We start from the raw sequence: 26,255 nt of genomic DNA on the forward strand, positions 1-26,255 counted from the left end.
CGCGGTTGCCTTTCCCTTCCCCCTTTCCCCCCTTCCCTCCCTCCTCCTCCTTCCTCCCCTCCTCCGGCCGCTCCGGGACGCCTCCCTCCAGCCCTCCGCGACCCGCCCGGCTCCGCCTCCGCCTCCTCCCGCCGCCTGAGGTAAGCGCCGGGGCCGCGGCGGAGGGAGCGGCCTGAGGGGAGGGGAGGGAGGGGAGGGAAGGAGGGGGGTGGGTGGGGGCGTTGCCGGGATTCACCAACGCCTCTTACGTCGCCCCGCCGGCGTAACCCGCATTGCGTAATGCGGCCGCTGCGTCAGGTGAGGCCTACGTAAACTGCGGCGCGGAGCCCGCCCGGAGGTTTTGAAGGCCTCGCTGCGCAAACAGCGTAAAGCGGGGTTTGGGTGTTATGGGGGGGGCGGGGGGTGGTGTGAGGGGACGCTGGTGGCGTAGCGGCGGTCACGCGCCGGCTGCGTGAGGGCGGAGGGGGGGTGGGCGTAGGGAGGGGATGGTTGGGGGGGGGGGGGGGGTGCTGTGCTGTGCAGCGCGTTCTCCGCACCGTACGGACTTTGCGCAAGCGGCGGCCTGGCTGTTTGGAGGGGGAGGCGGCCGGTACGGAGCTGCGAGAGGGGGTAGGGGCGGAGGGGGGCAGCGGGGAGGGCGCTGGGTCCCCGCTGGAAGGAGCGGGGAGCGCCCTCCCCGCTTACGCTCTCTGGGTTACGCCGCTAGCGTGAGGCCGGCGCGGCTGTACGCCGTTTGCGTACGGGGGGTGGTGGGGGGGGAAGTGTGTGTATATTTGTGTACGGCGGCGGAGGGGGGGGGGAGAATGGCGTAACCCGCGCGGCGCTGCGCTGTTAGCGTAGTTCCGGGTGGGTGGTGGCGGTGCGTATGGGGGTGGGAAGGAGTGGGGGGGGGGGTAAGTGTTGAGTTACGCCGTTCTCGTAGGTCCGGTGCGGGTCGCGTTACGCCGTTGGCGAACCGGTACGCAGAGTGCGTGCGGTGGGGCGGGGCGGGGCGGGCGGCGCGGGGGCACTTCCTGCCGCCGCCATTTTGTCGGCGGACGGGAGGAGGAAGCGGCGGCTCCTGCGCGGAGGCAGCGGCCAGGCCCGGCCCCCGCGGCCCGCGGTGAGTGACGCCGCCTTCCCCCTTCCCCCTCCTCACCCTTTCACCGGGTGGGGGATGAAGGAGGAGCGGGAATCCTTTTCCCGAACCGGCTAGGACCGGCCCGTGGTGAAGCTCCCGCCGCGCCGTTAGGCCTAGGCCGCCCGCCCCCGCCCTCCGGCCAGGCCCCGCGGCCTCTCGCCTCAAGCTGAGGGGAGAGGCCGAGCTTGAGGGGACGCGGGGAGGAACCGCCCTCTGGGGTCAACAGCGAACACCCGATCGCAGCCGGGGAAGGGACGTAGAGAGGCGGCTGGGCCTGAGCAGCGGGGTGTGCGTGTGCCCGCCGGCCCGGTGCCCTTGGGGAGGAGCTGGAGGAAGGAAGCGCGGAGGGGGGGGGGGGGGGGAGGGGAGGTGGGTGGGTGGGTGGTGGCGGTGCCTTGCCGGGCGGCCCTGAGGTACCGACCCGCCTCTCCTCTGCCTCTCCCCACCACTTCCCCGCCGTAGCACCGGCTCCGCCTCATCGTTCGCTTGCTCCTTGGTTCCTTCTCAAGCTTTCCACGGGGCGGTTTGGCAGCCCGGGCTTCTCTTCTTGTGGCTGGTGGGTTTCTTTCCCTTTACAAGCCCAATTTTACCTCTTTTTTTTTCCCCCCAAGTCTTTTTATTTCCCTACTTTGCCAAGAGTTGCTTAGAAACTCAAAAGAGCGCTGAGAAAGCTCCAGTTCCGGGAGAAGGGGGTGGGTGGGGAATGTTTTGAACCCTTCCCCCCCCCCCGCCTCCCCCTCTGCTTTCGGGCATTGTTTTGGCTGGGAGGAGGGAAATCTCGGGGCTGTTGTGTTGGGGAAGCCGGAACCGGCTGAGGCAACGACCCGGTGTGGGGAGCAGGGGCAGGAGGCGAAGGGGGGGAGGGAAGGAGGTTTGGGGGGGGGTGAAATACCCGAGGACCCAAGTCCGTTCCTACGGACGCTGGTTTAATTACAGCGGTAATTAGCCTCTGGCGTTAAAGCCAGGGCTGTTCCCGCTGGCTTTGCCTTCGTGTTGGCTGGGAGAGATACGGGCTTTACGCAACTAATTAACAACGGGGAGTAAAACTCTGGTGGGTGCCAGCTCATGTTTGCTCTCAGGTTTATCAACGAGCCCATCCTCTCATCCATCCACCCACCCCCTCCCCAATTTCCCTCCCCCACCCCTTTCATTTTACCCCCCCCTTATTTTTTTGGCTGCTCTTTTCAAATAAAATACCCCAAATAGTTACAACCCTGAGTAACCTTTGAGCTTCCTCACTCCCTCCAGCAGCTTTCCCAAGGAAACTCTCCACATCCCTCTGCTCCTCAGTACAGTTGGTGATGGGAGGGAGTTTCAAACTAACAGCCCTTCCTCCTAGAGATGTGTGTTCCCACCTAATGAATTAAGTGGGTAATTAAGTCTGTAATGAATTTATGGCGTTTTACAGGGTGGGGAAGGGACTCCCCAACCCCTCTTTGGTTGTGTGAGGTGCCACCTCTTTGCTCTGGTGTGTGGTTTTCCTATCTGCAGCATCCATCCCAGCTTAGGTTAAGCTTAAGTGCTCTATTTAAGCTCATCCTGGCTGAGTTGAGCTCGATTGGTGGTTTTTTTGGGGGGTAAGAAACCAAACTGAGCCCTGTTAGTGACTGTAAATAAACACATCACATGGAGGGGGTGGAGAAAAACCACCTACACGAGGCTGGTGCAGCCTCAAATCTTTACACCTTGGTTTAGGATGGGTTTATTCCCTTTTAAAGTAGTAAATCAATAAGGAAAGTCATGGTTTATCCCACTCCATCCCCACACATCCCACTCCAGGAATTCCCTGAAGCTGAGTAACTGTTGCTGCCACTCGTTATCTGCTGATACCCCCAGTGTCTTTGGTGGAGGTGAGGGGGTTAGTAGCCTAAATTAGGGTGCAGGTAGGAATCTTCCCTCCCTCTGGTCATTCCCATGGTTTTAATGACTTTAAGGGGAGGGTAGTTTAGTAGGTTGAGGGCCCCATAGCAGAATGTACCTAATCAAACATCCCTTGTTAACGATTTCTTGGTGTTTTGGAACAATTTTTTCCCAAAGTAAACTTTATAGCCTGGTAATTATCTCCTGGCAAACAGTGTTTGGATCTGGTTCAGGAATGTGAAGCGTTTATTTGCAGGGAAGAGCTTGGTTGGTTGTTTTTTTACCTTAACCCCACGTGAAACCTCCTCTGGAGGAGGAAAGCTGCCCAAAAAATGGGGTGAAACCTCTGGGTTTTGAGGCTGTGGCAACACTTGGGGTACCCCAGGGAGGGTAAAGGTGCATCCCTGGCTGTGTGTTCCCTCAGTGGATGTAGGGATGGGGCCCTGGGCAACCTTGTGTAGCTCCAGGCCTGGAGGTTGGTGGCCCTGCCTGTGGCAGGGGGGTTGGAGCTCTGTGACCCTTGGGGTCCCTTCCAACCCACACCAAGTCTATGGGTGGAAGAATATTCCCTTCTCCTCCTTGGAGCCTTGGGGTCATCACCTTATGGGATGTGGGAGTGTTGTACAAAGCCTCAATCACCCAGAGAAACACCCACTTGAGGCTGGTCAAAGGGTTTTTTCCTGTTGTTTCCTGGCTTGTTGGGTGCTGTTGGTGTTAAACTTTGGGATACAGAGTGGGAGAAGAGCTGGAGAGCAGCCCTGAGGAGAAGGACTTGGGGGTTCTGGTGGGGGAGAAGCCTCACATGAGGCAGCAGTGGCTCCTGCAGCTGGGAAGGGCGATGGGATCCTGGGCTCCATCAGCAGAGGGGTGGCAGCAGGGACAGGGAGGGGGTTGTCCCTCTCTGCTCTGCCCCAGCTGGAGTCCTGTGTCCAGAGCTGGGGCTTCCCCAGTACAAGGAAGATGGGGAACTGGTGGGGAGGGGTCAGAGGAGGGACATGGAGATGCTCAGAGGGCTGGAGGAGAGGCTGAGGGAGCTGGGCTGGGTCAGCCTGGAGAAGAGAAGGCTGTGGGGAGACCTCACTGCAGCCCCCCAGTCCCTGAAGGGAGCAGAGGAACAGGAGGGGAATGGGCTTGTTAAAGGGCAGAGACTGGCAGGACAAGGGGCAGGAGGGAAGGGGGAGAGGAGAGATGGGGGGAAGTTCTGTACAGAGAGAGTGGTGAGGGGCTGGAAGGGGCTGCCCAGAGAGGGGGTGGGTGCCCCATCCCTGGGGGTTTTCAAGGCCAGGTTGGCTGGGGCCCTGGGCAACCTTGTGTAGCTCCAGGCCTGGAGTTTGGTGTCCCTGCCTGTGGCAGGGGGTTGGAGCTCTGGGACCCTTGGGGTCCCTCCCAACCCAACCCATTCCATGATAACAGTATCTGGGCTTCAGAGAAGCCACCTCACCCCAGAATCCTGGAGGAAAGGTCTGGAGTTGAGGTTGTAGTGTGGTTATTTAACGAGGAGGAGGAGGAAAACAAGGTGTAGCTGAAGGATGGGTGTTGTTACACTCTCCAAACCCAGCAGCCTTTGGGGAAACACTGGCAGCAGTCACAGTGTTCACCAGGGTCAGGCTTAGTGCAGAGCGGATGTCAGATGGAAAGCTGCCTGCCAGGGAATCCCAGTTGCCCTCTTCTCCCTGGGGGATAAATATCCTGGCTGCTCCCATCCTTTTCTCCTTATTTCAAATCTTAAAATAACTTGGGATTTAAGAAAACCCACTTGGATCCAAACCACAGAGGAGTCGTCTTGCTCTGAAACATCCTGACTGATGTAGCAGGGGGGAGGGAAAAGGGGGGAAGGGCTGGAATTCTGCTGTGCTGACACATCCATGGGTTTATTCCATGTGGGATCAGCCACAGAGGGTTTATCCACCCTCCTTAGCCAGCTGGGATGTTTTGGGGTGGGTTTTTTGATTGAAAACCCCCCTGTTTTTAGGTTCAAACAAGCCCTCTGAGAGCTCTTCTCTGTGTTAAACATCCCAGAGGGTTGTTTGAGAGTGAAAGTTGGATTCTGCCTCTGGGAATTGGGTTTCACTCCTGAATTTTCTCCAGGAATTTGGATGATATTTAGGGAAGGTGATGGAAAAGCCACCTTGTGTTCCTCTCCTCCTCATTCTGAAGGATTAAGAAGGTTTTTAGGAGCTTTAACACCCATCTCCTGCCTTCAAACAGACAGGGATGAGATGCTTCCCATACAGATCCAGATATCACCTGGAGCATCAAGGGGAAAGCTGTGAAAATACCTCAAAGAGAGACTAAAATTCCCCAAACTCTGCTTTTTAAGTGCATTTCATCCCCTTTTTTGGGCTATTTTTGAGCTTTTCCTACAGGGAGTTTGACATTTTGTGTGTTTTGCCTGAAACTGGAAGAAAATCGAGAGGTTTTAAGCTGGAATTAGTGATTTCAGTTACTAATTATGACTTTTCTGAAAAATTCAGGATGATCCCACCCTGGTGGGCAGATCCTGAGACCCTTAAGAAGACAAAAACCTCCCCAAACCACCCCAAAACAGGAACCTTTTGGTAACAACAAGGACTCATCCTGAAACCAGAAACGGGAAATCGTGGCTCAGTTTGAAATCTGAGGGGGTTTAATATCAATTTGTTGCCTTCTAGGGTGGTGATGGGGGGGTGAAGGTGGAGAAATATTCCTAATTTAGGAAAGGGAAGGAGCCCAAGGTGGATTTGGGAGGTTTTGTTAGTCAGGGCTTAGCTCAAAGGCTGAGTTTTGCTCAATTAAACTGTTGTTACAACGGATTTTCAGCCTGATTAAGCTTCTTGAAGCATCAGGAAGGGACGATATGGAACCCTTGGGGGATAAACAGGATGATTTGAAGGCAAAACCCCCCCAAAATCTGGTGTCTCATGGGGAGCAAAGGGGTCTTGGAGCCTGTAAAACCCACCTTGGGCAGCTCCTGAGGGTCCTGGGATGAGTCTGTTTCCCCCCTAATTGGGATTTAGTTTGCAGGGAGAGGCTGGTTGTGGTGTGAGATCCTCAGGGAATTAGGGGAAAAAAGGGTGATTTCAGCCCAAACAGAGTTTAGGGGGGGGTGTTGGTCCTCTTGGGGGGGAAAGAGGGAAGGAGGGGGTGTTGATCCTCATGGTGGGGGGAGTGGGGGGGGTGTTGGTCCTCTTGGGGGGGGGGGGAGTGGGGAGGTGTTGGTCCTCTGAATGGGGGGCAGGGGAGTGTTGGCCCTTTGGGGTGGGGGGGTGTTGGTCCTGCTGGGGAAGGGGGGGCTTGTTGGTCCTTCTGGGGGGGTGTTTGCCCTCTGAGATGGGGAGGGGGGTGTGTGTTGGCCCTCTTGAGGTGGGGGGGGAGTTTTTGGCCCTCTTGAGGAGGGTGGCATGTTGGTCCTCTGGGGAAGGAGGGGGCTTGTTGGCCCTCTTGAGTGTGGGGGGGTCTTGTTCCTCTTGTGGGGGGAGGGTCTGTTGGCCCTCTGGGGCAGGGGGGTGCTTGTTGGCTCTCTTGGGGGCGGGGGGGTGTATTTTGGGGTTTCATTCCCAAAGGATTGATGAGAACTCCTCACTGGTGCATCTTCTGAGCGAGCTCATGGAGCAAACCCACCTTAAACCTCCCCAAAATGAGTTTCTCTAACTCAGGAAGCATAAAGTTCTGGGAATCCTCGTTAAGCACCCATTAATTATTAGGGATTATCAAGCCAGGCAGCGCTAAGGAAGGAGTTTGGGGTTTATTTGGGTGCTGAATGAGAAGCTGAGATTTATAGGTGGGTGTTTTGCCTTCGACCTGAAGGATGTTAACACATGCCTAATTAAGCAATTACCAGTTTCAATGAACCTGGGTGCTTCAGCAATTAAATAGTCTTTTTAACAGTATCATGTCTTGATTAATTTAATTAGCCTCTTGGCTTTAATAACCAGGATATAAAGGGGGGGAAACAAGCTCAGGAACTTCAAGGAGGCTTTTCTTAACGAGCTGAGGACCGTGTCATTTAAAACTTGAGCTTGACCTAAGTGATTTATCCCAGAGATTTGAAGCCATCAGCTATTTAGAGGATTAAATAATAATTAATACATGAATTCCAGGAGATGAGCTGGGATTAAACGAGCTGTAATCGATCTCAACCCTTTCCCAGGAGCTGAGAGCTCAGGAGGCAGGATGCTGAGGAGGGAAACTAAACATGAGAGTATTTGAGGTGGTTTATTGGGGGTTTTTTCCTTCCAAAAGCTGGGATATTTGGTTAATTGTTTAATTAAGCCTGGCTTTATGGAGAGGCTCAGCCGTAGAAGCACAGGGAGGTGTAAGAGTGAGTAGAATAACCCTTAAAAACCACCATATCCTCAGGGTAGGAAGTTTTTCTCTGCTGAGTAACAGGGAATCCAGAGTGGCTGTGGGATGGGCCAGCTCTACTCCACTGATTTAGTCCTGAAACTTTAAGCCTGGCTTAAATCTCCCCAATGCAAAGCCTCTCTTAATCCATACCTACATCCCTGACTTGTTGATGGGGCATCAACCCTGGGAGCTTGTCTTTAATTAATTAGCAGTGTTTAATCACATAGAACATCCTCTATATCAGGCTGCAGACTTCCTAAAACCAGTACTAAATACCTGCCTGAGGCTTTGTCCTGGTAGGTCTGGCTTTCCTAAGCTCAACACACCTCTTTTACCCCCAAAACTACCTGAAAACAGTTAATTCTTCACCTTTTAAGGTGAAATCTCCATCAAAAAGCTCTTTCCCTACTGACAAACCCCTTTAAAAAGGTATTTTTTAGGTAAAACCCTCAGTTTCTGGGAAAAAATGGAAGATCTGAGCTTGAAATTTTCCAGCTCCAGGTGGTTTAGGGTTGGAAACAGCCCCATTTGAAGCTGGGAATGGTTGGATTTGGGTGTCTGTTCTTTCCATCCCACTTGGTATCATCACCTGGTTCCTCCTAAATCCAGGAGGGAGGGGATTTTGGGGGTGTTTGGAGCTGTTTTGGGGGGAGTATCTTTCAATTCACAGTTCCCAAAGGCTCTAAACCCCAATGTGTCACCTGAGTTTAACTTAAAAGAGCCTCAGAAAGGAGGAACTTGGGCTGCTCCTGGTGAATTGAGGATGTGTAGGGATGTGTGTGGATCCAGGTTTGAGCTCAAATTGGCTTTGAAAGGTAAAACTTGGGAGTTAAACTCGGATTAAACTGATAAATCCAACGCTGAGGGAGAGGAGGAAGAGCCTGGATGTGGTTTTGGAGGGAGGTGGGTGGGGTTTGGAGGGAGGTTGGTGTTTCAAGTGAGGTTTTCCCTGATTTCCTCTGGAATTAAAGAGCCAGGATGCTGCTGCTGCTCTTCTAACAGAAGGAAAACGAGAGGAAATAGAGGGAAACAAGAAGAAATCCATTAAAATCCCACTGCTTATCCCCTTTCCCACCCCTGCAGCTCATCCCTCTTCCTCAGGAGGGCACATCCAACCTGGAGCAAGGAATACTCATCCCCCTCCCACCCCAAAGCTGAGCTTAAGGCTTTGAGTTCTTTCCCAGCCCCCCCAAAAAACCCCTAAACCAGGATAAACCATCATCCCAGCTTGTGTTCTATTTCTATTAAAGCCTTTTGAATTCCCACCTGATGGATATTTCCCCCCTCTGGATGGTTTTTTTTTTTGGGAGGGGGAGGGATAAAACTCTGGGAATCCCCAGGATTGGGATCTTCTCCCAGGAGCCAGATCTGGACCGGGTGTGTTTACACTGAGCAAAGTCGGAGTCCAGAGTTTAATACCCCCAGGAGGTGGGACAGGATTAGAATGCAAAACGTGGGTCCAAAGGTTATCAGAGCCACCCAGTGAGCTTGGAGAGGGGTGGTTTTAATTACTAGGGAATTAAATTAGCATCTTGATTGGATTTAGGGGATGATTTGGTGATGGGGAAGAGGGATGAACCCTGGAAATCAAGGTTTGAGCTTCACCATGACCTTAGGCTGCTTCCCCCCCACCACCACCCCTTGTGATCCTTTTCCTGCTGAATTGGGGTGTAATTAGAGTTAATTTGGGAATGATTCTCTTCCCCTCAGGGTTGGGGGGGGGAAGGGTGAAGAGGGAAAGGTGTGGTGCTGCTCTGTGGGGTGAGGTTGGAGCTCGTTCTGGCTCTGCCTGCTGTGGGGTGAAGGGAAAGGAGGAGGATGAAGGGAGGGAAGGAGGAGGATGAAGGGAGGGAAGGAGGAGGATGAAGGGAGGGAAGGAGGAGGATGAAGGGGGGAAAGGAGGAGGATGAAGGGGGGGAAGGAGGAGGCTGAAGGGGGGAAAGGAGGAGGCTGAAGGGGGGGAAGGAGGAGGCTGAAGGGGGGGAAGGAGGAGGCTGAAGGGGGGGAAGGAGGAGGATGAAGGGGGGGGAAGGAGGAGGACGAAGGGGGGAAGGAGGAGGACGAAGGGGGGAAGGAGGAGGACGAAGGGGGGAAGGAGGAGGACGAAGGGGGGAAGGAGGAGGACGAAGGGGGGAAGGAGGAGGACGAAGGGGGGAAGGAGGAGGCTGAAGGGGGGGAAGGAGGAGGCTGAAGGGGGGGAAGGAGGAGGATGAGGGGGGGAAGGAGGAGGATGAGGGGGGGAAGGAGGAGGATGAGGGGGGGAAGGAGGAGGATGAGGGGGGGAAGGAGGAGGCTGAGGGGGGGAAGGAGGAGGCTGAGGGGGGGAAGGAGGAGGCTGGGTGGGGAAGGGAGGTGGAGAGGGGGGAAGGAGGAGGCTGGGGGGGGGAAGGGAGGTGGGGGGGGGCAAAAGGGGGATGGAGGGGAAAAGGAGGGTAGAGAGGAGGGAAAGGGGGGGGAACTCAATCCGATTTCTTGGGCTGTCACCGTTCTGAGCTGATGAACTGACTGAGCCATCGCTGCAGCGGGCTCAGTCTGTAGGATAAAGGCAGCCAAGAGCCTTTTACCTCTACTTACCCTGAGTTCAGGGCTGGATGATGTCCTGGCTAAAAGAATTCCCTGTAAAAACCTTATCATGTTCCAAGGAAAACAGAAATCACCCTTTATTCCAGCCAGGAGTCGCTGTATTTACAGCTGAGGTCGACCTTGTGCCTGGGGAGGGATGTTTGTTTGCGGAGCTGCCCCGCTCACTCTTCTGCTCCCAGGGGAAAACTCCAACTGGTTGCAAAGCCTGAGGAGTTTTCTAAAGCCACCATAAAAAAAAAAAGGGGGACTTTTGGGGTGTTCAGAGCCAGTTTGAGGGGGTATCTCCTCACCTTAATTAGCAAAGTAGGTCTTTGATTAACAGATGCTGCTCTTAACAGGACTTGGGATGACTTTAAGGTGGGATCTCAGGTCTCCCCTGAGTGTGGGGATGTAACATCCCTGCTGCTTTTAGCATCCTCTGGTTTTAGTAGGTTTTATTTCCCCTTTACCTTGGGAGACACTTAACCAGTTAAAGGTGCTGTGTTTTCCCCACCTTAAACCCAGTTTTAGTTACCCTTCTCCTCTTATTTATGGTCTGAGCTCAGCTTATCCCAGCTTCCCAATTCGGTTCCCTGGGGAAAAGCAGCTATGGGGGAGCCCCATGTCCTCACCCACCAGGAAAGAGGGATGCCAAGTGGTTGTGGTCCCTTGGTATCTACAGAGGGTCATAACATGTAGCTGTTAGGCTGCTACTGAGAGATTTGGAGCCTAAATTAGTCCTAGCCTAGTGGTGAGATTAATTTAGCCTCCGTGGGGTGCTCAGCCTGAGCTCCTTAGAAGGAAATGGCCTTTTAGGGGTTCATTTGAAGCCTGATTCTTGATATAATACCATGAGGAGCCCTTGGAGAGCTTAAGCTGAGCTGTTTCTTCTTAAAACTAAGCTTAAGGATGTTCACAGCCCCTGATGTATTGAGAGATGTGAGGTAGGAACACACAGCAGCTCCTGGCCAAGGAACAGGAGAGGGGGGGCTTTAGGACCCCCAAACCAATCAACATCCCCCCTGGGAAGACAGGATCTGGAGATTTCAGGGTGATTCCTCCTCTTCTTCATGTTTAACCTCAGCTCAAGCTGTCTGACCTCCCCTACAATCAGATTTGGGTTGAAACTGAGTCATTTACTCCCCCCCCCCCCTCTCCCAACCCAGCTCAAGATTAGGGAGTTATCTCTGAGGAGGACAAGGACTTGGCCTTCCTCCCCCTCCATTCCCTAACAACACCAAGTTTATTTTAGCCTTGTGATTTAACAAAGCCAAGGCTCGTTAGCTAAACGAGCCTGTGGCCTCAGGCTCTCCTCCAACACCCTCCTCACTCCTGGGGCACCCTGACCTCCTGAAGCGGATCACCGGGTCCTTTCTCCTCCTTCTCCTTGTTCCCCTTTGAATTGAAGTGGGAGTAGAAACCAGCTCTCTGTGTTCTGCCACCCTGCTCCCTGCATGAAATGTCTTCCCTCCTCTATAAACCCTTGAGGTTGGTGTTGATTTACTCCTGGAGCTAAAACCCCTTTGATTAATCTAATTAATTTAGATAAAACTCGCTGGCTTCATCCCAACCCCCTCAATTAACGGGGTTAGAAACGGCCTTTTCTGGCCAAGGTTTCAATAGAACTTGTGGGGTGAAGAGGGAAGGAGGAGAAAGTCCTTCTCAGTGTCTGATAACAAAACAAACAGCTGCTGCTACTTCCTAAACTTGTTATTTTTGGGGTGGTTTGGAGTCTTTTCAGGCTCTTTGTGTAATTAAAGGGAAGGAAAGAGCTGATTTTTGCCATCTCCTAGAGGGTGAGTCTCTCAACCAGATGGAATTTGACTCTAAACCCACCTCTCAGGGGGGTGTTTTGCTTTTGATCTGATACCTTTAAGTCTTTACATCATGTTTTCCCCTTCTCACCTTTCCTTTAGCTCCTTCACCCTTGAAAGAAAAGACTCAGGCTCGTCTGCTTTGGGGTGCACAAACCCTTCTCAGATCCAAACCCTTTAATCCTCAAGGTAAAACCTCATCAACAGGTGATTTTTTTGCCACCTTGAGCCTCCAGATCTGTTTGGAGCTGGATATTCCTCTTCCCCCACCACTAATTAAAAGGCTTTAAGCCCAAATTTTCTCCTCAGAAGTCCCCCCCCAGCTCCACAGTGGAGTTTAGTTAATTAAACCTCACACCTAGAACATTTAAGTACTTTATACTCTTATTAAATCCACATTATTCATCTTTAATCCACATTATTCATCTTAAATCACGTTCTGGGTGGGATAGGGGTGAAGCCCATCTTCATCTTCTACAAGAAGATGACATTTGGGGCTCTTCTTGAGGAAAAACTTGAAGCAACTTGTTGGAAAACCAGGAAAAAATCAGATCCTGAGGTGGTTTAACTGGGAATTCACCTATGGGGTAGAAAGGGAAAGGATTAAATACTAAAATCAGGGAAAAATTGAAGCAAAAATACTTCTGGGATCATATTTTTCCCTGCTTATCCCAAATAGAATCCCTGGCTTCAGGGATGAGATGCTCCTCACCCAGGGGGGTGACTATATGTGTCTTCTGGGTGCTGACACTCCCCTTGTGTGCCCCCAAAACGTTGAGTTTGGAGGTTTCTCAGTGGTTTGAGCTCGTTTTCCATCTCCCATTGTGGAATATCCCTCACCAGTGGCCTCCCCTCCCTTCAAAGAGCTGGAATCTTCCACTCTAAGAAGCCAACTGGTCTGATGGGCAACCAGCCTGGTCCTGTTGGTGCTTGTTTTGGGGTGGGTTGAGTTAAAACAAAGGGTTTAAATTGCTTTTTGGGGTTTTTTTCCCCCATTTTCTGTATTTTTTAGATCCAGGGAAGCTCTGGTAGATCATGGAATGTGTTAGGGACCTTGAGAACCACATCAGACCTGACCCTGACTGTCTCCAGGGACGGGGCCTCCACTGCCTCCCTGGACACCCTGTCCCAGTGTTCCACCACCCTCAGATTAAAGATTTTTTTTTCCTAATACCCATCTTAAATCTCCCTTTTTCTGGTTTAAACCCATCACCTCTTGTCCTGTCGCTCCATCCCCTGGGGAATGGTTCTTCCCCAGCTTCCTTGTAGGCACCTACAAGAAGGTCCCCCCACCCAGGAGTCTTCTCCAGGCTGAAGACCCCCAACTCTCAGCCTGGCTTCATAGGAGAGGTGCTCCAACCCTTGGATCATTTTTGGGCCCCCCCCTCCAAGAGGTCCACATCCTTCTTGTGCTGAGGGCTCAAGAACTGGACCCAGGTGATGTTTCCCCAGAGCAGAGGGGCAGGATCCCCTCTCTGGATCTGCTGGCCACGTTGGTGGCTCATGTCCATCTTCTCACCCACGAGTTGTCCCCCCCTCCTCCCCCAAATCCTTTCCCCAGGGCTGCTTCCCAACCCATCATCTCCCCACCTCCATGGATAACAGGGATTGTCCCCACCCAGGTGCAGGACCAGCTTGGTTGAACCTCATGAGGTTCTCCTGGACCCACTTCTCCATCCTGGCCAGATCCCTCTGGGATTCCATCCCATCCCTCTGGGATCCCTCCCAGGGGATCTCAATGGTAGAACATCACCTGGGGACAAGCAAAATCCCAACTGTGGCACGTAGGAAATACCAACCCTTGTGCCTGATACTGAGTTGTCTTCTCCTGGAGCTGGAGGAACCCTGTGGAGCTCAGTCATAAGGTTCCCCAGACAAAATAAAGTGAGTTTTGGTAAAAATAACCGCGCTCAGCGTTGATTATTTTTTGTCTGGTGAGAGAGTCACTTGTCCTTGAGCTGGAGCTGATGTGCCCCATGGAAATGAGGTGTTTAAAGCCTGGGACTGTCTCTTGGAGGGGACTTTCTCTTGGGTAATGATTATTCAGATGCTAAAATGGAGTGGGGAACTCAAAGCAGAGAGGTAAGAATGTTTTCCAGGCTGAATGAGATGCTCTAGCTGGAAGAAAACGTGGTTTTTTGAGGGTCTCCAACTTTGGGTGAGAAGTTTGGGGTGTTCCAGGAGAGAAGAAAGGGTGTAGAAACCTTGGGATAAGGAATCTTCTGAGCTTGACCCAAACTTGAGGGTCTTGGAGAGCTCGGTTGGAGGTGGAGACAGCAGTTGGAGAGACCCAAAGCCTCACCTGCTCCACAGATCCAAAGCTGAGGGAGCTGGGAGTACCTAAATCTGCCCATTCCCACCCAGATTTAGCACCTTGGAGTATCTCAGAGGGGATTTTTTGGGTGGATTATGGAGGTTGAAGTTCTTCTCCACCCTTGGTGGGTGCTGGCTCAGCTTTCCCTGGGTGTTGTCCCCTGGTAGGTGGGACCTCAGTGTGTTTAGAGCCACTAATTTGGCTTAAAATAGGGTGTAAGAGCCTCAGGATTGGCCATAACTCGTTAGGCACATGGTGTTAATCATCTCCTTGTGGAGAAATGAGTTGGGGGGATGGCAGAGGGTAAAAAAAGGCCAAAATGGGCAAAAGAAACTTAAATCATTGATATTTTGGGTTGGGTTGTTGGATATGTGTAATTAATGATGTAATTAGCATTTGTGGCTACTAAATGAGCTCATTTAGCCCCCCCCTCTGGTACCTTCCTCCTGGATGAGCTTCCTTAGGAAGCCAAACAGGGAGCAAACACTGAGTAAGGAGCAAGTCCACACTCCTAACATCAGTTTTAACCTCTAAAAGACCGGGCTTGAACCATTAATTAAAGCCCAGCACTAATTAACCACGGTGTGACAGCGCCCTGAGCAACCCAGTGGAGTTCCCCCCTCTGGACATGCCTTTCAAGCTCCCCTGTTCCTCACCCTTAGCTTTGCCTTAGCTAAACCTTCCACTCCAGCTTGCTAAAGCTCAGCTTAAAGTTAGGCAGACCTGCTAAGCCAGTCCTAATTTGGCCTCTGGGATTTTGTATGTGCTGGTACCTGCTGAATTCTTTTTGGGGAGGGTGGGTAAAGTGTCGCATCCCCCGAATTTTTTAGGGGTTTTTACCCCTGAAAATGAATAATAAAAGATCTTTTTCTATAGTTTAATTTCTTAATTGGCTTTAATTAAGACAAGGGGGTGTTTAATGAGGGTGGTGAAGGTGTTGGTCGTGGTTATGGTCCATCATCTTCCCAGCAGATGATGCTTCAGTCTCCTGCTCAGGAAGGGTGATCGCTCTGATGAGAGAGCGTGGAGCGAGCACTGCTAAGCCAGGCTTTGAGCTACCTAAACCCAGCTCTTAGAAACCATCTTAACCCCCCCAGAAAGGATTTTTTGGGGGCTAAAAAGGGGTTTTGAGTCGTTTTCAGGGAGAGGTAACAAGAAGGAGCGTCCTTGGCCTTGGTGAAGCTCTGGTTTGGGTTGGTTTGCTCAAATCATCTGGATTTATTCTCAGAATATGCAAATTGGGCTGCACAGATGATCAGGCTCAAAAGTTGGTACCTGTAATCCTGGGATTAACACAGGATTCTTTCTCCTTCCAGATCTTTCTTCCCAGAGTAGCTTTGAAAATGAAGGTCAGAGGATTGAGCTGGTGAAGAACCACCCCACCACCTCGAAGGGTCAACTCTGATTTCAGGTGATTCTCCTCCTCTTCTACCCCTGAACTCAGGATTTAGGGGGGTGCAGCTTTCTAGTAACATCGTTTTTGGGGGTGTCAGGAGAAGGTGACCTAAAGGAGGGGCTGTGGGAACTCATTCTGCTGAGGGACAAGTCTTCTCCATCCACCTTGGTGCCTCCAGGGATTGGTGGAGGTTGAAATTTGGGGAGAACCTCAAGGTGGGTCGTGTTGATGGGTGAATCTGTAGCCCCCCCAGCAGCAGTTTTGGGGGAGCTACCGGTGGGTGATGGGACCTTGGGCTGTTGGACAGAAGGACCCGTTGCTTGGTGGGGCTGGGGGGTGTTGATCCCACCACATGAGGACACTTTGGGGTGGTGCCCTTAGGTGATGTCACCTCTGTCCCATCCCTTGCTGGTCGTTGACCCCACATCTCCTGGCTCAGCAGGGTGAGAACTAACGGGAACGCTGCCCACCAGATCCTAAACCTCTTCCAAAAAGTGGGATTTAAGGATTTGTTTTCTTGAAATTGCTGTAAAATGGGTGGAGAAGGGAGGAGATGGTGGAGGTGGTTGAGATCCCGATGGATCCCAAGATCCCAGCAGGACCCAAGGATCCCAGCTAAACCCATGGGATCCCAGCAGGACCTGCAGGATCCCAGTCAGACCCACGGGATCCTGGCAGGACCCAGGGATCCCAGCCAAACCCATAGGATCCCAGCAGGACCCACAGGATCCCAGTCAGACCCACGGGATCCTGGCAGGACCCAGGGATCACAGCCAAACCCATAGGATCCCAGCAGGACCCACACGATCCCAGCAGGTCAGACCTACAGAATCCTGGCAGGACCCAGGGATCCCAGCAGGACCCACAGGATCCCAGCCAAACCCATGGGATCCCAACAGGACCCACAGGATCCCAGCAGGTGAGACCTACAGAATCCTGGCAGGACCCAGTGATCCAAGCAGGACCCATGGGATCCCAGCAGGATGCAGGGATCCCAGGAGGACCCACAGGATCCTAGTCAGACCCATGGGATCCCAGCAGGTGCAGGGATCCCAGGAGGACCCACAGGATCCCAGCAGGATGCAGGGATCCCAGGAGGACCCACAGGATCCCAGCAGGATGCAGAGATCACAGGAGGACCCACAGGATCCCAGCAGGATGCAGGGATCCCAGGAGGACCCACAGGATTCCAGCAGGATGCAGGGATCCCAGGAGGACCCACTGGATCCCAGGAGGATGCAGGGTTCCCAGGAGGACCCACAGGATCCCAGGAGGATGCAGGGATCCCAGGAGGACCCACAGGATCCCAGCAGGATGCAGGGATCCCAGGAGGACCCACAGGATCCCAGCAGGATGCAGGGTTCCCAGGAGGACCCACAGGATTCCAGCAGGATGCAGGGATCCCAGGAGGACCCACAGGATTCCAGGAGGATGCAGGGTTCCCAGGAGGACCCACAGGATTCCAGCAGGATACAGGGTTCCCAGGAGGACCCACAGGATTCCAGCAGGATGCAGGGATCCCAGGAGGACCCACAGGATCCCAGCAGGATGCAGGGATCCCAGGAGGACCCACAGGATCCCAGGAGGATGCAGGGGTCCCAGGAGGACCCACAGGATCCCAGCAGGATGCAGGGATCCCAGGAGGACCCACAGGATCCCAGGAGGATGCAGGGATCCCAGGAGGACCCATGGGATCCCAGCAGGATGCAGGGTTCCCAGGAGGACCCACAGGATCCCAGCAGGATGCGGGGTTCCCAGGAGGACCCACAGGATCCCAGTAGGACCCACAGGATCCCAGCAGGATGCAGGGATCCCAGTAGGACCCACAGGATCCCAGCAGGATGCAGGGATCCCAGGAGGACCTTCAGGATCCCACCTGGACCTTGATGATCCCAGCAGGATGCTGTTTCTTTCCCACTTCATGGATCTCCCTCTTATTTCCTCCTCAAACATCATCCCTTCGAAACCAGCTGGGAAATATCCCTCTGCCCAGTTCCAAACCAGTCTCCTTCCAGTCAGGAGGAGGAGGAGGAGGAGAAGGAGCTCCTCCTGGCCTGGCAGTTCCCTCTACTGGCTCCAAGCCGAATTACACCCCTTTCCCTCCCCTCCTCTTCCCTGGAGGAAAAGAAACCCTGAGATCTACTTCAGCAGGAGGAATAAAACCCACGTGGATCCAGCCTGGTGAACATCAACCTCTCCACTTGTTTCTACCTAACAAAACACAGGTATTCCTGCTAATTACAGGGATTAATTAAGCATTCTTCCCAATTTCTTTCCCCACATCACCCTGAATCAATCAGTCTTGCTCCAAACGAGTAGATGCAGCGTGGAGTCCATCCAGCTCCAGTTGGTGAGGTTAAGGAAGACTTCTCCAGTCAAGGAACCTTGAGGTGGTGCTATGTTTGGGCTCCCTTAATCCATAGATTAATTATTTCCTTCTCACTAATTACCTTCTTCATCTAGATTGGGAATCCTCAACGCGACGCCATCCATAGCCCAATCAAACCCCCAGATTAGTTTCTAATTAATACAGATGAGGTTTCTAATCTAGAATAGGGAGTGTTGGGTCCAGCTCTGGAGCCTTCAGCATCAGAAGGATGTGGGACTCTTGGGATGAGGCCATGGAGGTGATCCAAGGGCTGGAGCTCTGAAGCCAGGTTGAGAGAATTAGGCTTCTTCAGCCTGGGGAAGAGAAGGATCTGGGGTTGGGGACCTTATATAGCACCTTCCAGTCCTTGAAGGGACCTATGAAGAAGCTGGGGAGGGGCTTTGAGAAGGGACTGGAGCGTTGGGATGAGGAGGAGTGGGTTTAAACTGGAAGGGGGGACATGTAGGTTGGATGTGAGGAAGAAATTCTTCTCTCCAAGGGCAGTGAGGCTCTGGAACAGGTTACCCAGGGAGGGAGGTGGTGGCTGCCCCATCCCTGGAGGTGTCCAAGGCTGGGTTGGATGAGAGGTTTCCCAACCCATGATCTTTAAGGACCATCCTGTGATGGGATGAAGAAAGCCCAAACCATGGAATCCATAACACAGATCGAATTGATGGGTCCTACTTCACTCTCCCATCAAACCCAGGTTGATGTTCTCCATCCTCCAGCTCTTCTTCCTGAGATACCCTGAGGAAGTGAAGATAAAGGGGTGGACCTGATGGATTCCAAGTGGAAGGAGCCAAAACTAAACCCAGTCATGGAATGTTTTCCCTTCTCTTGGGAAGCTCCTCGGCTTCCTCTTTGGGGCGGCTCTCACGGAGCTGTTGAGAGGGAACAGGAGGAAATCAGTCCCTTGTGATCCTTGAAATGATGAATTTTAGGAAGGACCTTACCCTAAAAGTGGGAAAAACCAGGATACTGGTGCCTGTTCCTCGTTTTTCTGTAGGTGTTTGGGGCTCCTCTGTAGGAGGAGACACCTCTGTTTGGTGTCTGTAGGGTCCTCAGCTTTGAAAATGGGAGTGAGTGAGCAGCTTGGTGACCATTTGACCTCTAACCAAGACCAAAGCACCACCCTGGCTTCCAGCTCTACATTAAAAACCCCATAGAATTCTCTAGAAACAGCTTTTCTTCCCCATTCCTGCCGTTCATTGTTTCCTGTCATCCATCAGATCCCCGTATCCGAAGGCATTTTGTGCCTGAAGCCAGGGAAGATAGATGGACAAGCCAAGCAACTTCTGACTCCTCATCATTTTCCGGGGCAAAATTCGACGGCGATGTATCCTACAAGGTAACGTAGCTCCTTTTACACCCTGAGTACCTCTTGAGTATCCCTTGAGTAGGAGTTTTTCCAAGAGAGGGAGATCCAAATCATTTCCAAATCTGATGCTCCCATATCATAAAGGTCTATAAAACCTCCTGGAAGGTCTATAAAACCTCTTGGAAAATACCCCAGAGGGAATTGGGCGCCGCTGATGCTCCTGGTGAACATCTACACCCCTGATACACCCTCCTGTACCCCCACACAGGTTTGCAAACACCTTGGCACCCAAATCCTCTCTGCCCCAGTTGAGATAGGACTTGATCAGCCCATGAGTGGAGAGGTGGGAAGCCATTTCTTCCTCAGCTTCCCCAACTGGAAATCAGTGAATAAGACGACTTAATTAAGCCCACATGATATGTAACTCCTTTAATTAATAGTCTTAAGCTTAACATGGGCTACACCTTCACTTCACCGAAGGGAGATGCGCTCACAGAGGGCGTCCTGACACGAGGAAGGTGCCTGGTGAGGGTGGGGGTTCACCCATGGTGGGGTCTGGGGAAGCCACTGGTTGACAGCATCTAGTCCTGGCTTAGTGGTGACCCCTCAACACAGCTCTAGTTGAGGGATGGTCTTTGGAAAGCTCTGGAAAATACCCCAGGAGAAGGCAGGATGCTCAGCAGAACATCTCTCCCCATGTTTGTGGTCTTCACAATGAGGATGGTTGGACTGGATGATCTTAAAGGTCTCTTCCAACCTTGTGATTCTGGGGTATTTAAATGAGCAACCTAATGATTTTCCATCTCAAGGTGGTCTAACAAGAGATTATCCACCTCTAACAAGAGATTATCCACCTCTAACAAGAGGTTATCTACCCAGATCATCTACCTAACGCTCTACCCAAAGATTGTTTAGCTAGATGATCCACCTAAAGCTGGTCTACCTATACTTTCTACCTAGATCTTCTACCTAAATTAACTACCCTAAGCTTATTACCCACCAAAAAAAGATCTCCCTAAGGGTTGTCCACCTAAATGATCTCCTGAAAGCAGATGGTGTGAACTTGTGGTGGGTCTCCTCAGCTGAAGTATCTCCTGGAAGCTCAACCTTCACCTAAAAGACAGGTTTTTGGCCTGAAATCGGGGTGAGCTGAGAAGCTGACTGGAGATAAACACCTGACCCTACGCTCCTTCAGCTGGAGCTCCAAGTTGGCCAACCCCAACCTAACTTCTCTCCCTGGTGTTGGTGAACCCAACCCTGGAGCTGAAATGAGTAGGGTTTGCTCATTAGGGAGACAACAAGGGCTCCTACCTTGGGATGCAGGATGCCACCATCATTTGTTGGGACCACACAATGCTCTTCCTGAGGTTCTTAGTAGTCAGGTGTAGTCTGGTGGAGGTCCACCTGCTTATTTTTAAGCACCACCATGAGGTTGAGGTGATGGCTTCTCCTCCTGGTTTTGCAGGGTGTCCGGTGAGGAATGCAATGGGATCAACACCATGTCGACGGAGAGCGGCCCTGGGACGAGACTGAGGAACTTACCGGTGATGGGGGATGGACTTGAAACCACCCAAATGTCTACGACCCAATCGCAGGCTCAACCCCAACAAGGCAACGTCGTAGGCGTTAATCCCCCTCCTCCTGAGACCTCCAACCCCAACAAACCCAAGCGACAGACCAACCAGCTCCAGTATCTACTCAAGGTGGTGCTCAAGACCTTATGGAAGCACCAGTTTGCGTGGCCTTTCCAACAGCCCGTGGATGCCGTCAAGCTGAACCTCCCTGTAAGTAGAGGTGGAGAAACCTCATGCCCCTCTGGCACCCATATCCTAAAAATCCCAGAATCCACCTTGATTTGTTGGGACTCGATGATCTTCAGGTTCTTTTCCTGAAGATCTTCTAGAAATCTCCACGTGAGGTGGAATTTCCCAGGGGTTCAGCTGCTGCTTTGCCATTTCCCACCCAACTTCTTCTGGGATGCAGAGAAGAAAGTGGGAATTCAATTAAACACCCAAAAAAATGACCAAGCAGCAAAAATTAAGCACCAGAAATTAATAGATACGAAAGATAATTAAGGGTATCAACTCAAGGGGGGGCTCCTTACTGCTCCCCAAAGCCCAGCGTGCTCCAGAGCATCCCAGTATGAAGGATTTCGGCCTCCCAGCCCCTCTCCACCCACCCTCCTGCAGGTGAAGGCCGTTCCCCCCAGCCTGGTCCTCCCTGCCCTGGGCACCAGCCCCTCTCCTGGAGCCCCTCAGGGGATGGGAAGGAGCTCAGAGCTCTCCCCAGAAGCAGCCTTCTCTTCTCCCATTTGAGCCATCCCAGCTCTCCCAGCCTGGCTCTGGAGCAGAGGGCCTCCAGCCCTCACATCATCTCCCCAGCTCCATGTCCTTCTCATCCTGGGGACCCCCAAGCTGGGTGCAGCACTGCAGGGGTGGGGGGGTCTCCCCAGAGTGAAGCAGAGGGACAGGATCCTCCCTGGACCTGCTTGTCCCACTGCTGGGGGTGCAGCCCAGGACACGGGTGCCAACACACATTGCTGGGTCAGCTTGGACTTGTTGTCCCCCAAAACTCCCCAGTCCTTCTCCTCGGGGCTTCTGTCCCTCCCTCCCTCCCTCCTTCCCTCCCTCCCTCCCTCTATTTTTCCCATCTTTTCCTTCTTCCATCCCTCCCTCCACCCATTCCTCCCCCCACCCCTCTGTTTGTCCATCTGTTCCTCCCTCTATCCCTCCCTCCATCCACCCACCCATCCCTCCATCCCTTCTTCCATCCCTCCCTCCCCCAGCCTGTCACTGGCCTGGGCATTGCCCCAACCCACATGCAGGACCTGCACCCTGACCTTGTTGAACATGACCTGGTCCCACCTCCCAACAGCCTGTCCAGGTCCCTCTGGACACCAGTCCCTTCCCCACAGCATGTCAACCCACCACACAGTCCCCAGACCTCCTCAGGGTGCCCTCAAGAAGGACATTGAGGTGCTGGAGAGTGTCTGGAGAAGGACAAGGATGAGCTGAAGGGTCTGGAGAACAAATCTGATGAGGGAACTGGATTAGGACAGGAGGAAACAACTTCAGGTTGGACCAGGGGAGGTTTAGATGGGATATTGAGGAATGATTCTTCCCCCTGAAACCTTCTCCTGCCTCACCAGGCTTCCATGTCCATCACAGATGGGCCAGGGAACACCACAACCCATCCCCTCAACCCACTCAAACCATCCCCAGGAGTCAACCCAAGGAGAAGAACCCAAACATCACTTACACCTGGTTCATTCCATATCCCCATCCCATGCCCAGCTTTGGGTCCTTCCACCTCCCACCAGGAGAGATTTCTCCTCCCCATCCCTCCAGAGAAACATTCTTCCACCTACCACCCCCCTCCCCTTCTCCATTTCACCTCCCAAGATACACCAGCTTGGAAAACATCACCTTGAACTTCCTCATGGTAGCAACAAGCTCCTCGTTGTAATAATCCCAGTGTAGTAAACCCGGTGTAGTAAATCCCCATGTAGTAAATCCTGATTCCTTCTCTCACCATCTCCTTCTCCTCCCTTCTGCAGGATTATTATAAGATAATTAAAACTCCAATGGACATGGGAACAATTAAGAAGCGCTTGGAGAATAATTACTACTGGAATGCTCAAGAATGTATCCAGGATTTTAACACCATGTTTACAAACTGCTACATCTACAACAAGGTAGGAGAAGGTCCCCAAATTGGTGGGGTTTCTGATGGCAATCTGCCTTAGCAACCATCCTGCTGGATATCAGTGCTCTGGATGTCCCACCAAGGGAAGGGGGTGGGATTAGGAGAGGAGGAGGAGGTTCTAGAGGTGGTACCAGGTTGGACTTGAGAGCGGGACGCTCGCTTGTTGTCATCTTACAAAGGGTCCTCAGAAGACAGTGAGATGTGATCAGAGCCTGGGTGGTTCCTCCCTCCTCATCCATCCCCGTGGCTTCACCCTCAAGTCCTTTGACCTTCCTCTTCCTCCTCTCCTCATCCATCCCCGTGGCTTCACCCTCAAGTCCTTTGACCTTCCTCTTCCTCCTCCTCCTCCTCTCCAAAACCTTTCCCACTTCCAAACAACCTCCTGGTAGCAGCTCCTGTCCTTCAAAACCATCTCCTTGACCGTTGCCCTTTGTGGTTTGAACCAACTGGAAGGAGGGTGGGCTCTTCAAGGCCTCAGCTTTCTCCTCCATGCTCATCCATCTCCTCCAAGGGTGGGCTCTTCAGCTTTCTCCTCCATCCTCATCCATCTCCTCCAGGCTGGAGGATCTCTCCATCCGATGGTGGAGCTGGCTTTGCCTTCTCTGAACATCACCACATCGTGATACCTGTTGGGTGATGGACTTGGTGTCATCATCTCCACCCAAATTTTCTTCCAACCTGGCTTGGAACCCTCCTACCTCTTGTATCCCACCAACTGAAGGACCCCAACATCCACCTCCCTCCTTTTTCCAGGAGGAAATCCCCTTGCTGAGCTCCTCCTGCCCCTGCTCTCCATGAGACCCACCAAGTGAGGCTCACCTCACGTGGTGAAAACCTCAATTCCCATCAACCCATCTCCTTCTTCTCCCTCTTTTTCCCCTTCTTTTCCTTCCTCCTTCACTACTCTCTTCTTGGTGACATCCCAACCTTGTGACTTGTCCTGGTTTTGGTCAGGATGGAGTTAACTTCTTCTGTAGCAGGGGATGGAATGCTGTGTTTGGGTGTTAAAATGAAAGCAGCGCTGATAACACCCTGATGTTTTCAGTTGCTGTCAGACAGTCAAGGACTTTCTCAGCTCCTCTGATTTCTCTGTTCATGAGAAAGGAGGGGCAAAGCCAGGACAGGTGACCCAAACTGACCAAAGAGAGTGTCCCATGCCAATGACATCATGCTCAGTACAGCGGGGGGCTGATGGGAAGAGGAAGGGGCGGCTCCGGGACACGCGGTTTTCGGACACGGTCGAGTTCTGGGACTGCTCTGGGTGGCACAGCCTGAGTTGTGTGGTTTGGTGAGAAACTCCATTGTGTAGCAACAGTTTCATAGATTTTTTTGCTCTAAAGTCCTTTTAGCATTGTTAGATTTGATCTTTCTGCTATTTTACTAAACTCTCCTGGTCCCAACCCACAGGCTTTTGGTTTCTTGGGTTTGGGGTTGTTATCTGCCCCTTCCTTTTCCCTTCCCTTCCCTCACACCCCCTTCCCATCTTCTCCCCCTGCTCTTTTCCTTCAAGGAGCAGGCAGCTGCATGGATCTTGGCTCCCAGCTGGGGTAAAACCACAACATCACCTCTTAAGGATGAAGGACATTAGGATGAGGGTTCATCCACTCAACGATGGGATCCTTGGAGAGCGTAACCACCACAATCCTCTCCAGAGAGAGAGATTTGCTCCAATTACCTCCATATCCTTCCTTAATTAATGATATTTCTTTCTCCTTCCAGCCAGGGGATGACATAGTCTTAATGGCAGAAGCTCTGGAGAAGCTTTTCCTCCAAAAAATCTCGGAAATGACCCAGGAGGAAACGGAAATTGTCATAGCCCAGACGAAGGGAAGAGGACGCGCGAGGAAGGAAGCAGGTAGGGATCCTTCCTTGCTTCCTCCACCCTTCAGCTTCTCCTTGTGGGACGTGCCTGCACCCCCTGGACTTGATGGGGTTGGTTAATTGGGGTTGGTAATTAATCCCGGATGATCTTCCATGGGATTGGCACCTCCTTTTGGAGGTCTGGAATGGGGTGGGATGGGAGGTGGGACACCTCATACTTGGGTTATCCGTGTGAGACTCTCTCCAGGGAAAGGCAGTGAGGTCCCAAAGTCCCTCTTTGGTGGCATCTGGGCATGGTTATTGGGGGGACACAATGTGCCCCTGGAAATTCGGCATCCCTGGCTTTTTCATGATCCCAAGTGCTGAGATTCCCACTGAGGGGGTGGAATAGCCCTGAGGATCATACACCCAGACCCACGGGATCCCAGGAGGACCCATGGGATCCCAGGAGGACCCACAGGATCCCACCTGAACCCTTGGCATCCCAGGAGGATGCAGGGATTCCAGATAGATACACAGGATCCTAGCAGCATGCAGGGATCCCAGCGGGATCCAGGAATCGTAGCCAAACCCATGGGATCCCAGCGTGACCCACAGGATCCTGGCAGGACCCAGGGATCCAAGCAGGACCCAGGGAACCCAGCCAAACCCATGGGATCCCAGCAGGACCCACAGGATCCCAGTCAGACCCACGGGATCCCAGCAGGACCTAGGGATCCCAGCAGGATCCCAGTCAGATCCACAGGATCCCACCTGGACCTTCAGGATTCCAGGAGGACCCAGGGATCCCAGCAGGACCCAGGGATCCCAGCAGGACCCACAGGGTCTTAGTAAGACTCATGGGATCCCAGCAGGACCCACAGGATCCTGGCAGGACCCAGGGATCCAAGCAGGACCCAGGGGACCCAGCCAAACCCATGGGATCCCAGCAGGACCCACGGGATCCCAGTCAGACCCACGGGATCCCAGCAGGATCCCAGTCAGATCCACAGGATCCCACCTGGACCTTCAGGATTCCAGGAGGACCCAGGGATCCCAGCAGGACCCAGGGATCCCAGCAGGACCCACAGGATCCCAGTCAGACCCATGGGATCCCAGCAGGACCCACAGAATCCTGGCAGGACCCAGGGATCCAAGCAGGACCCAGGGAACCCAGCCAAACCCATGGGATCCCAGCAGGACCCACCGGATCCCAGTCAGACCCACGGGATCCCAGCAGGACCTAGGGATCCCAGCAGGATCCCAGTCAGATCCACAGGATCCCACCTGGACCTTCAGGATTCCAGGAGGACCCAGGGATCCCAGCAGGACCCACAGGATCCCAGTCAGACCCATGGGATCCCAGCAGGACCCACAGGATCCTGGCAGGACCCAGGGATCCAAGCAGGACCCAGGGGACCCAGCCAAACCCATGGGATCCCAGCAGGACCCACAGGATCCCAGTCAGACCCACAGGATCCCAGCAGGATCCCAGTCAGATCCACAGGATCCCACCTGGACCTTCAGGATTCCAGGAGGACCCAGGGATCCCAGCAGGACCCAGGGATCCCAGCAGGATCCACAGGATCTCAGTAAGACCCATGGGATCCCAGCAGGATGCAGGGATCCCAGGAGGACCCAGGGATCCCAGCAGGACCCACAGGATCCCAGC

At 53.0% G+C, this 26,255-nt stretch overlaps 1 protein-coding gene across 3 annotated transcripts in view; it reads left to right on the forward strand.

The window, feature by feature from the left end:
• The first annotated feature begins 69 nt into the window (after positions 1–69).
• The window catches only part of BRD4 (bromodomain containing 4), a 55,014-nt gene continuing 28,828 nt past the window's right edge, over positions 70–26,255 (forward strand). For 2 of the 3 annotated variants that reach the window (XM_084277807.1, XM_084277809.1), the window contains exons 1-6: positions 70–140; positions 15,313–15,407; positions 18,990–19,108; positions 20,544–20,862; positions 22,635–22,772; positions 24,503–24,638. In XM_084277807.1, coding sequence (XP_084133933.1) covers positions 19,095–19,108; positions 20,544–20,862; positions 22,635–22,772; positions 24,503–24,638 — 607 coding nt within the window. In that variant the 5' untranslated portion in view covers positions 70–140; positions 15,313–15,407; positions 18,990–19,094. Of the gene's footprint in view, positions 141–15,312; positions 15,408–17,589; positions 17,618–18,989; positions 19,109–20,543; positions 20,863–22,634; positions 22,773–24,502; positions 24,639–26,255 lie in introns of those variants that run through there. The other variant, XM_084277808.1, reaches the window with a different exon arrangement.

Source organism: Gallinula chloropus (assembly GCF_964237585.1).
Source record: "Gallinula chloropus genome assembly, chromosome: 36".
Lineage (NCBI taxonomy): Eukaryota > Metazoa > Chordata > Aves > Gruiformes > Rallidae > Gallinula > Gallinula chloropus.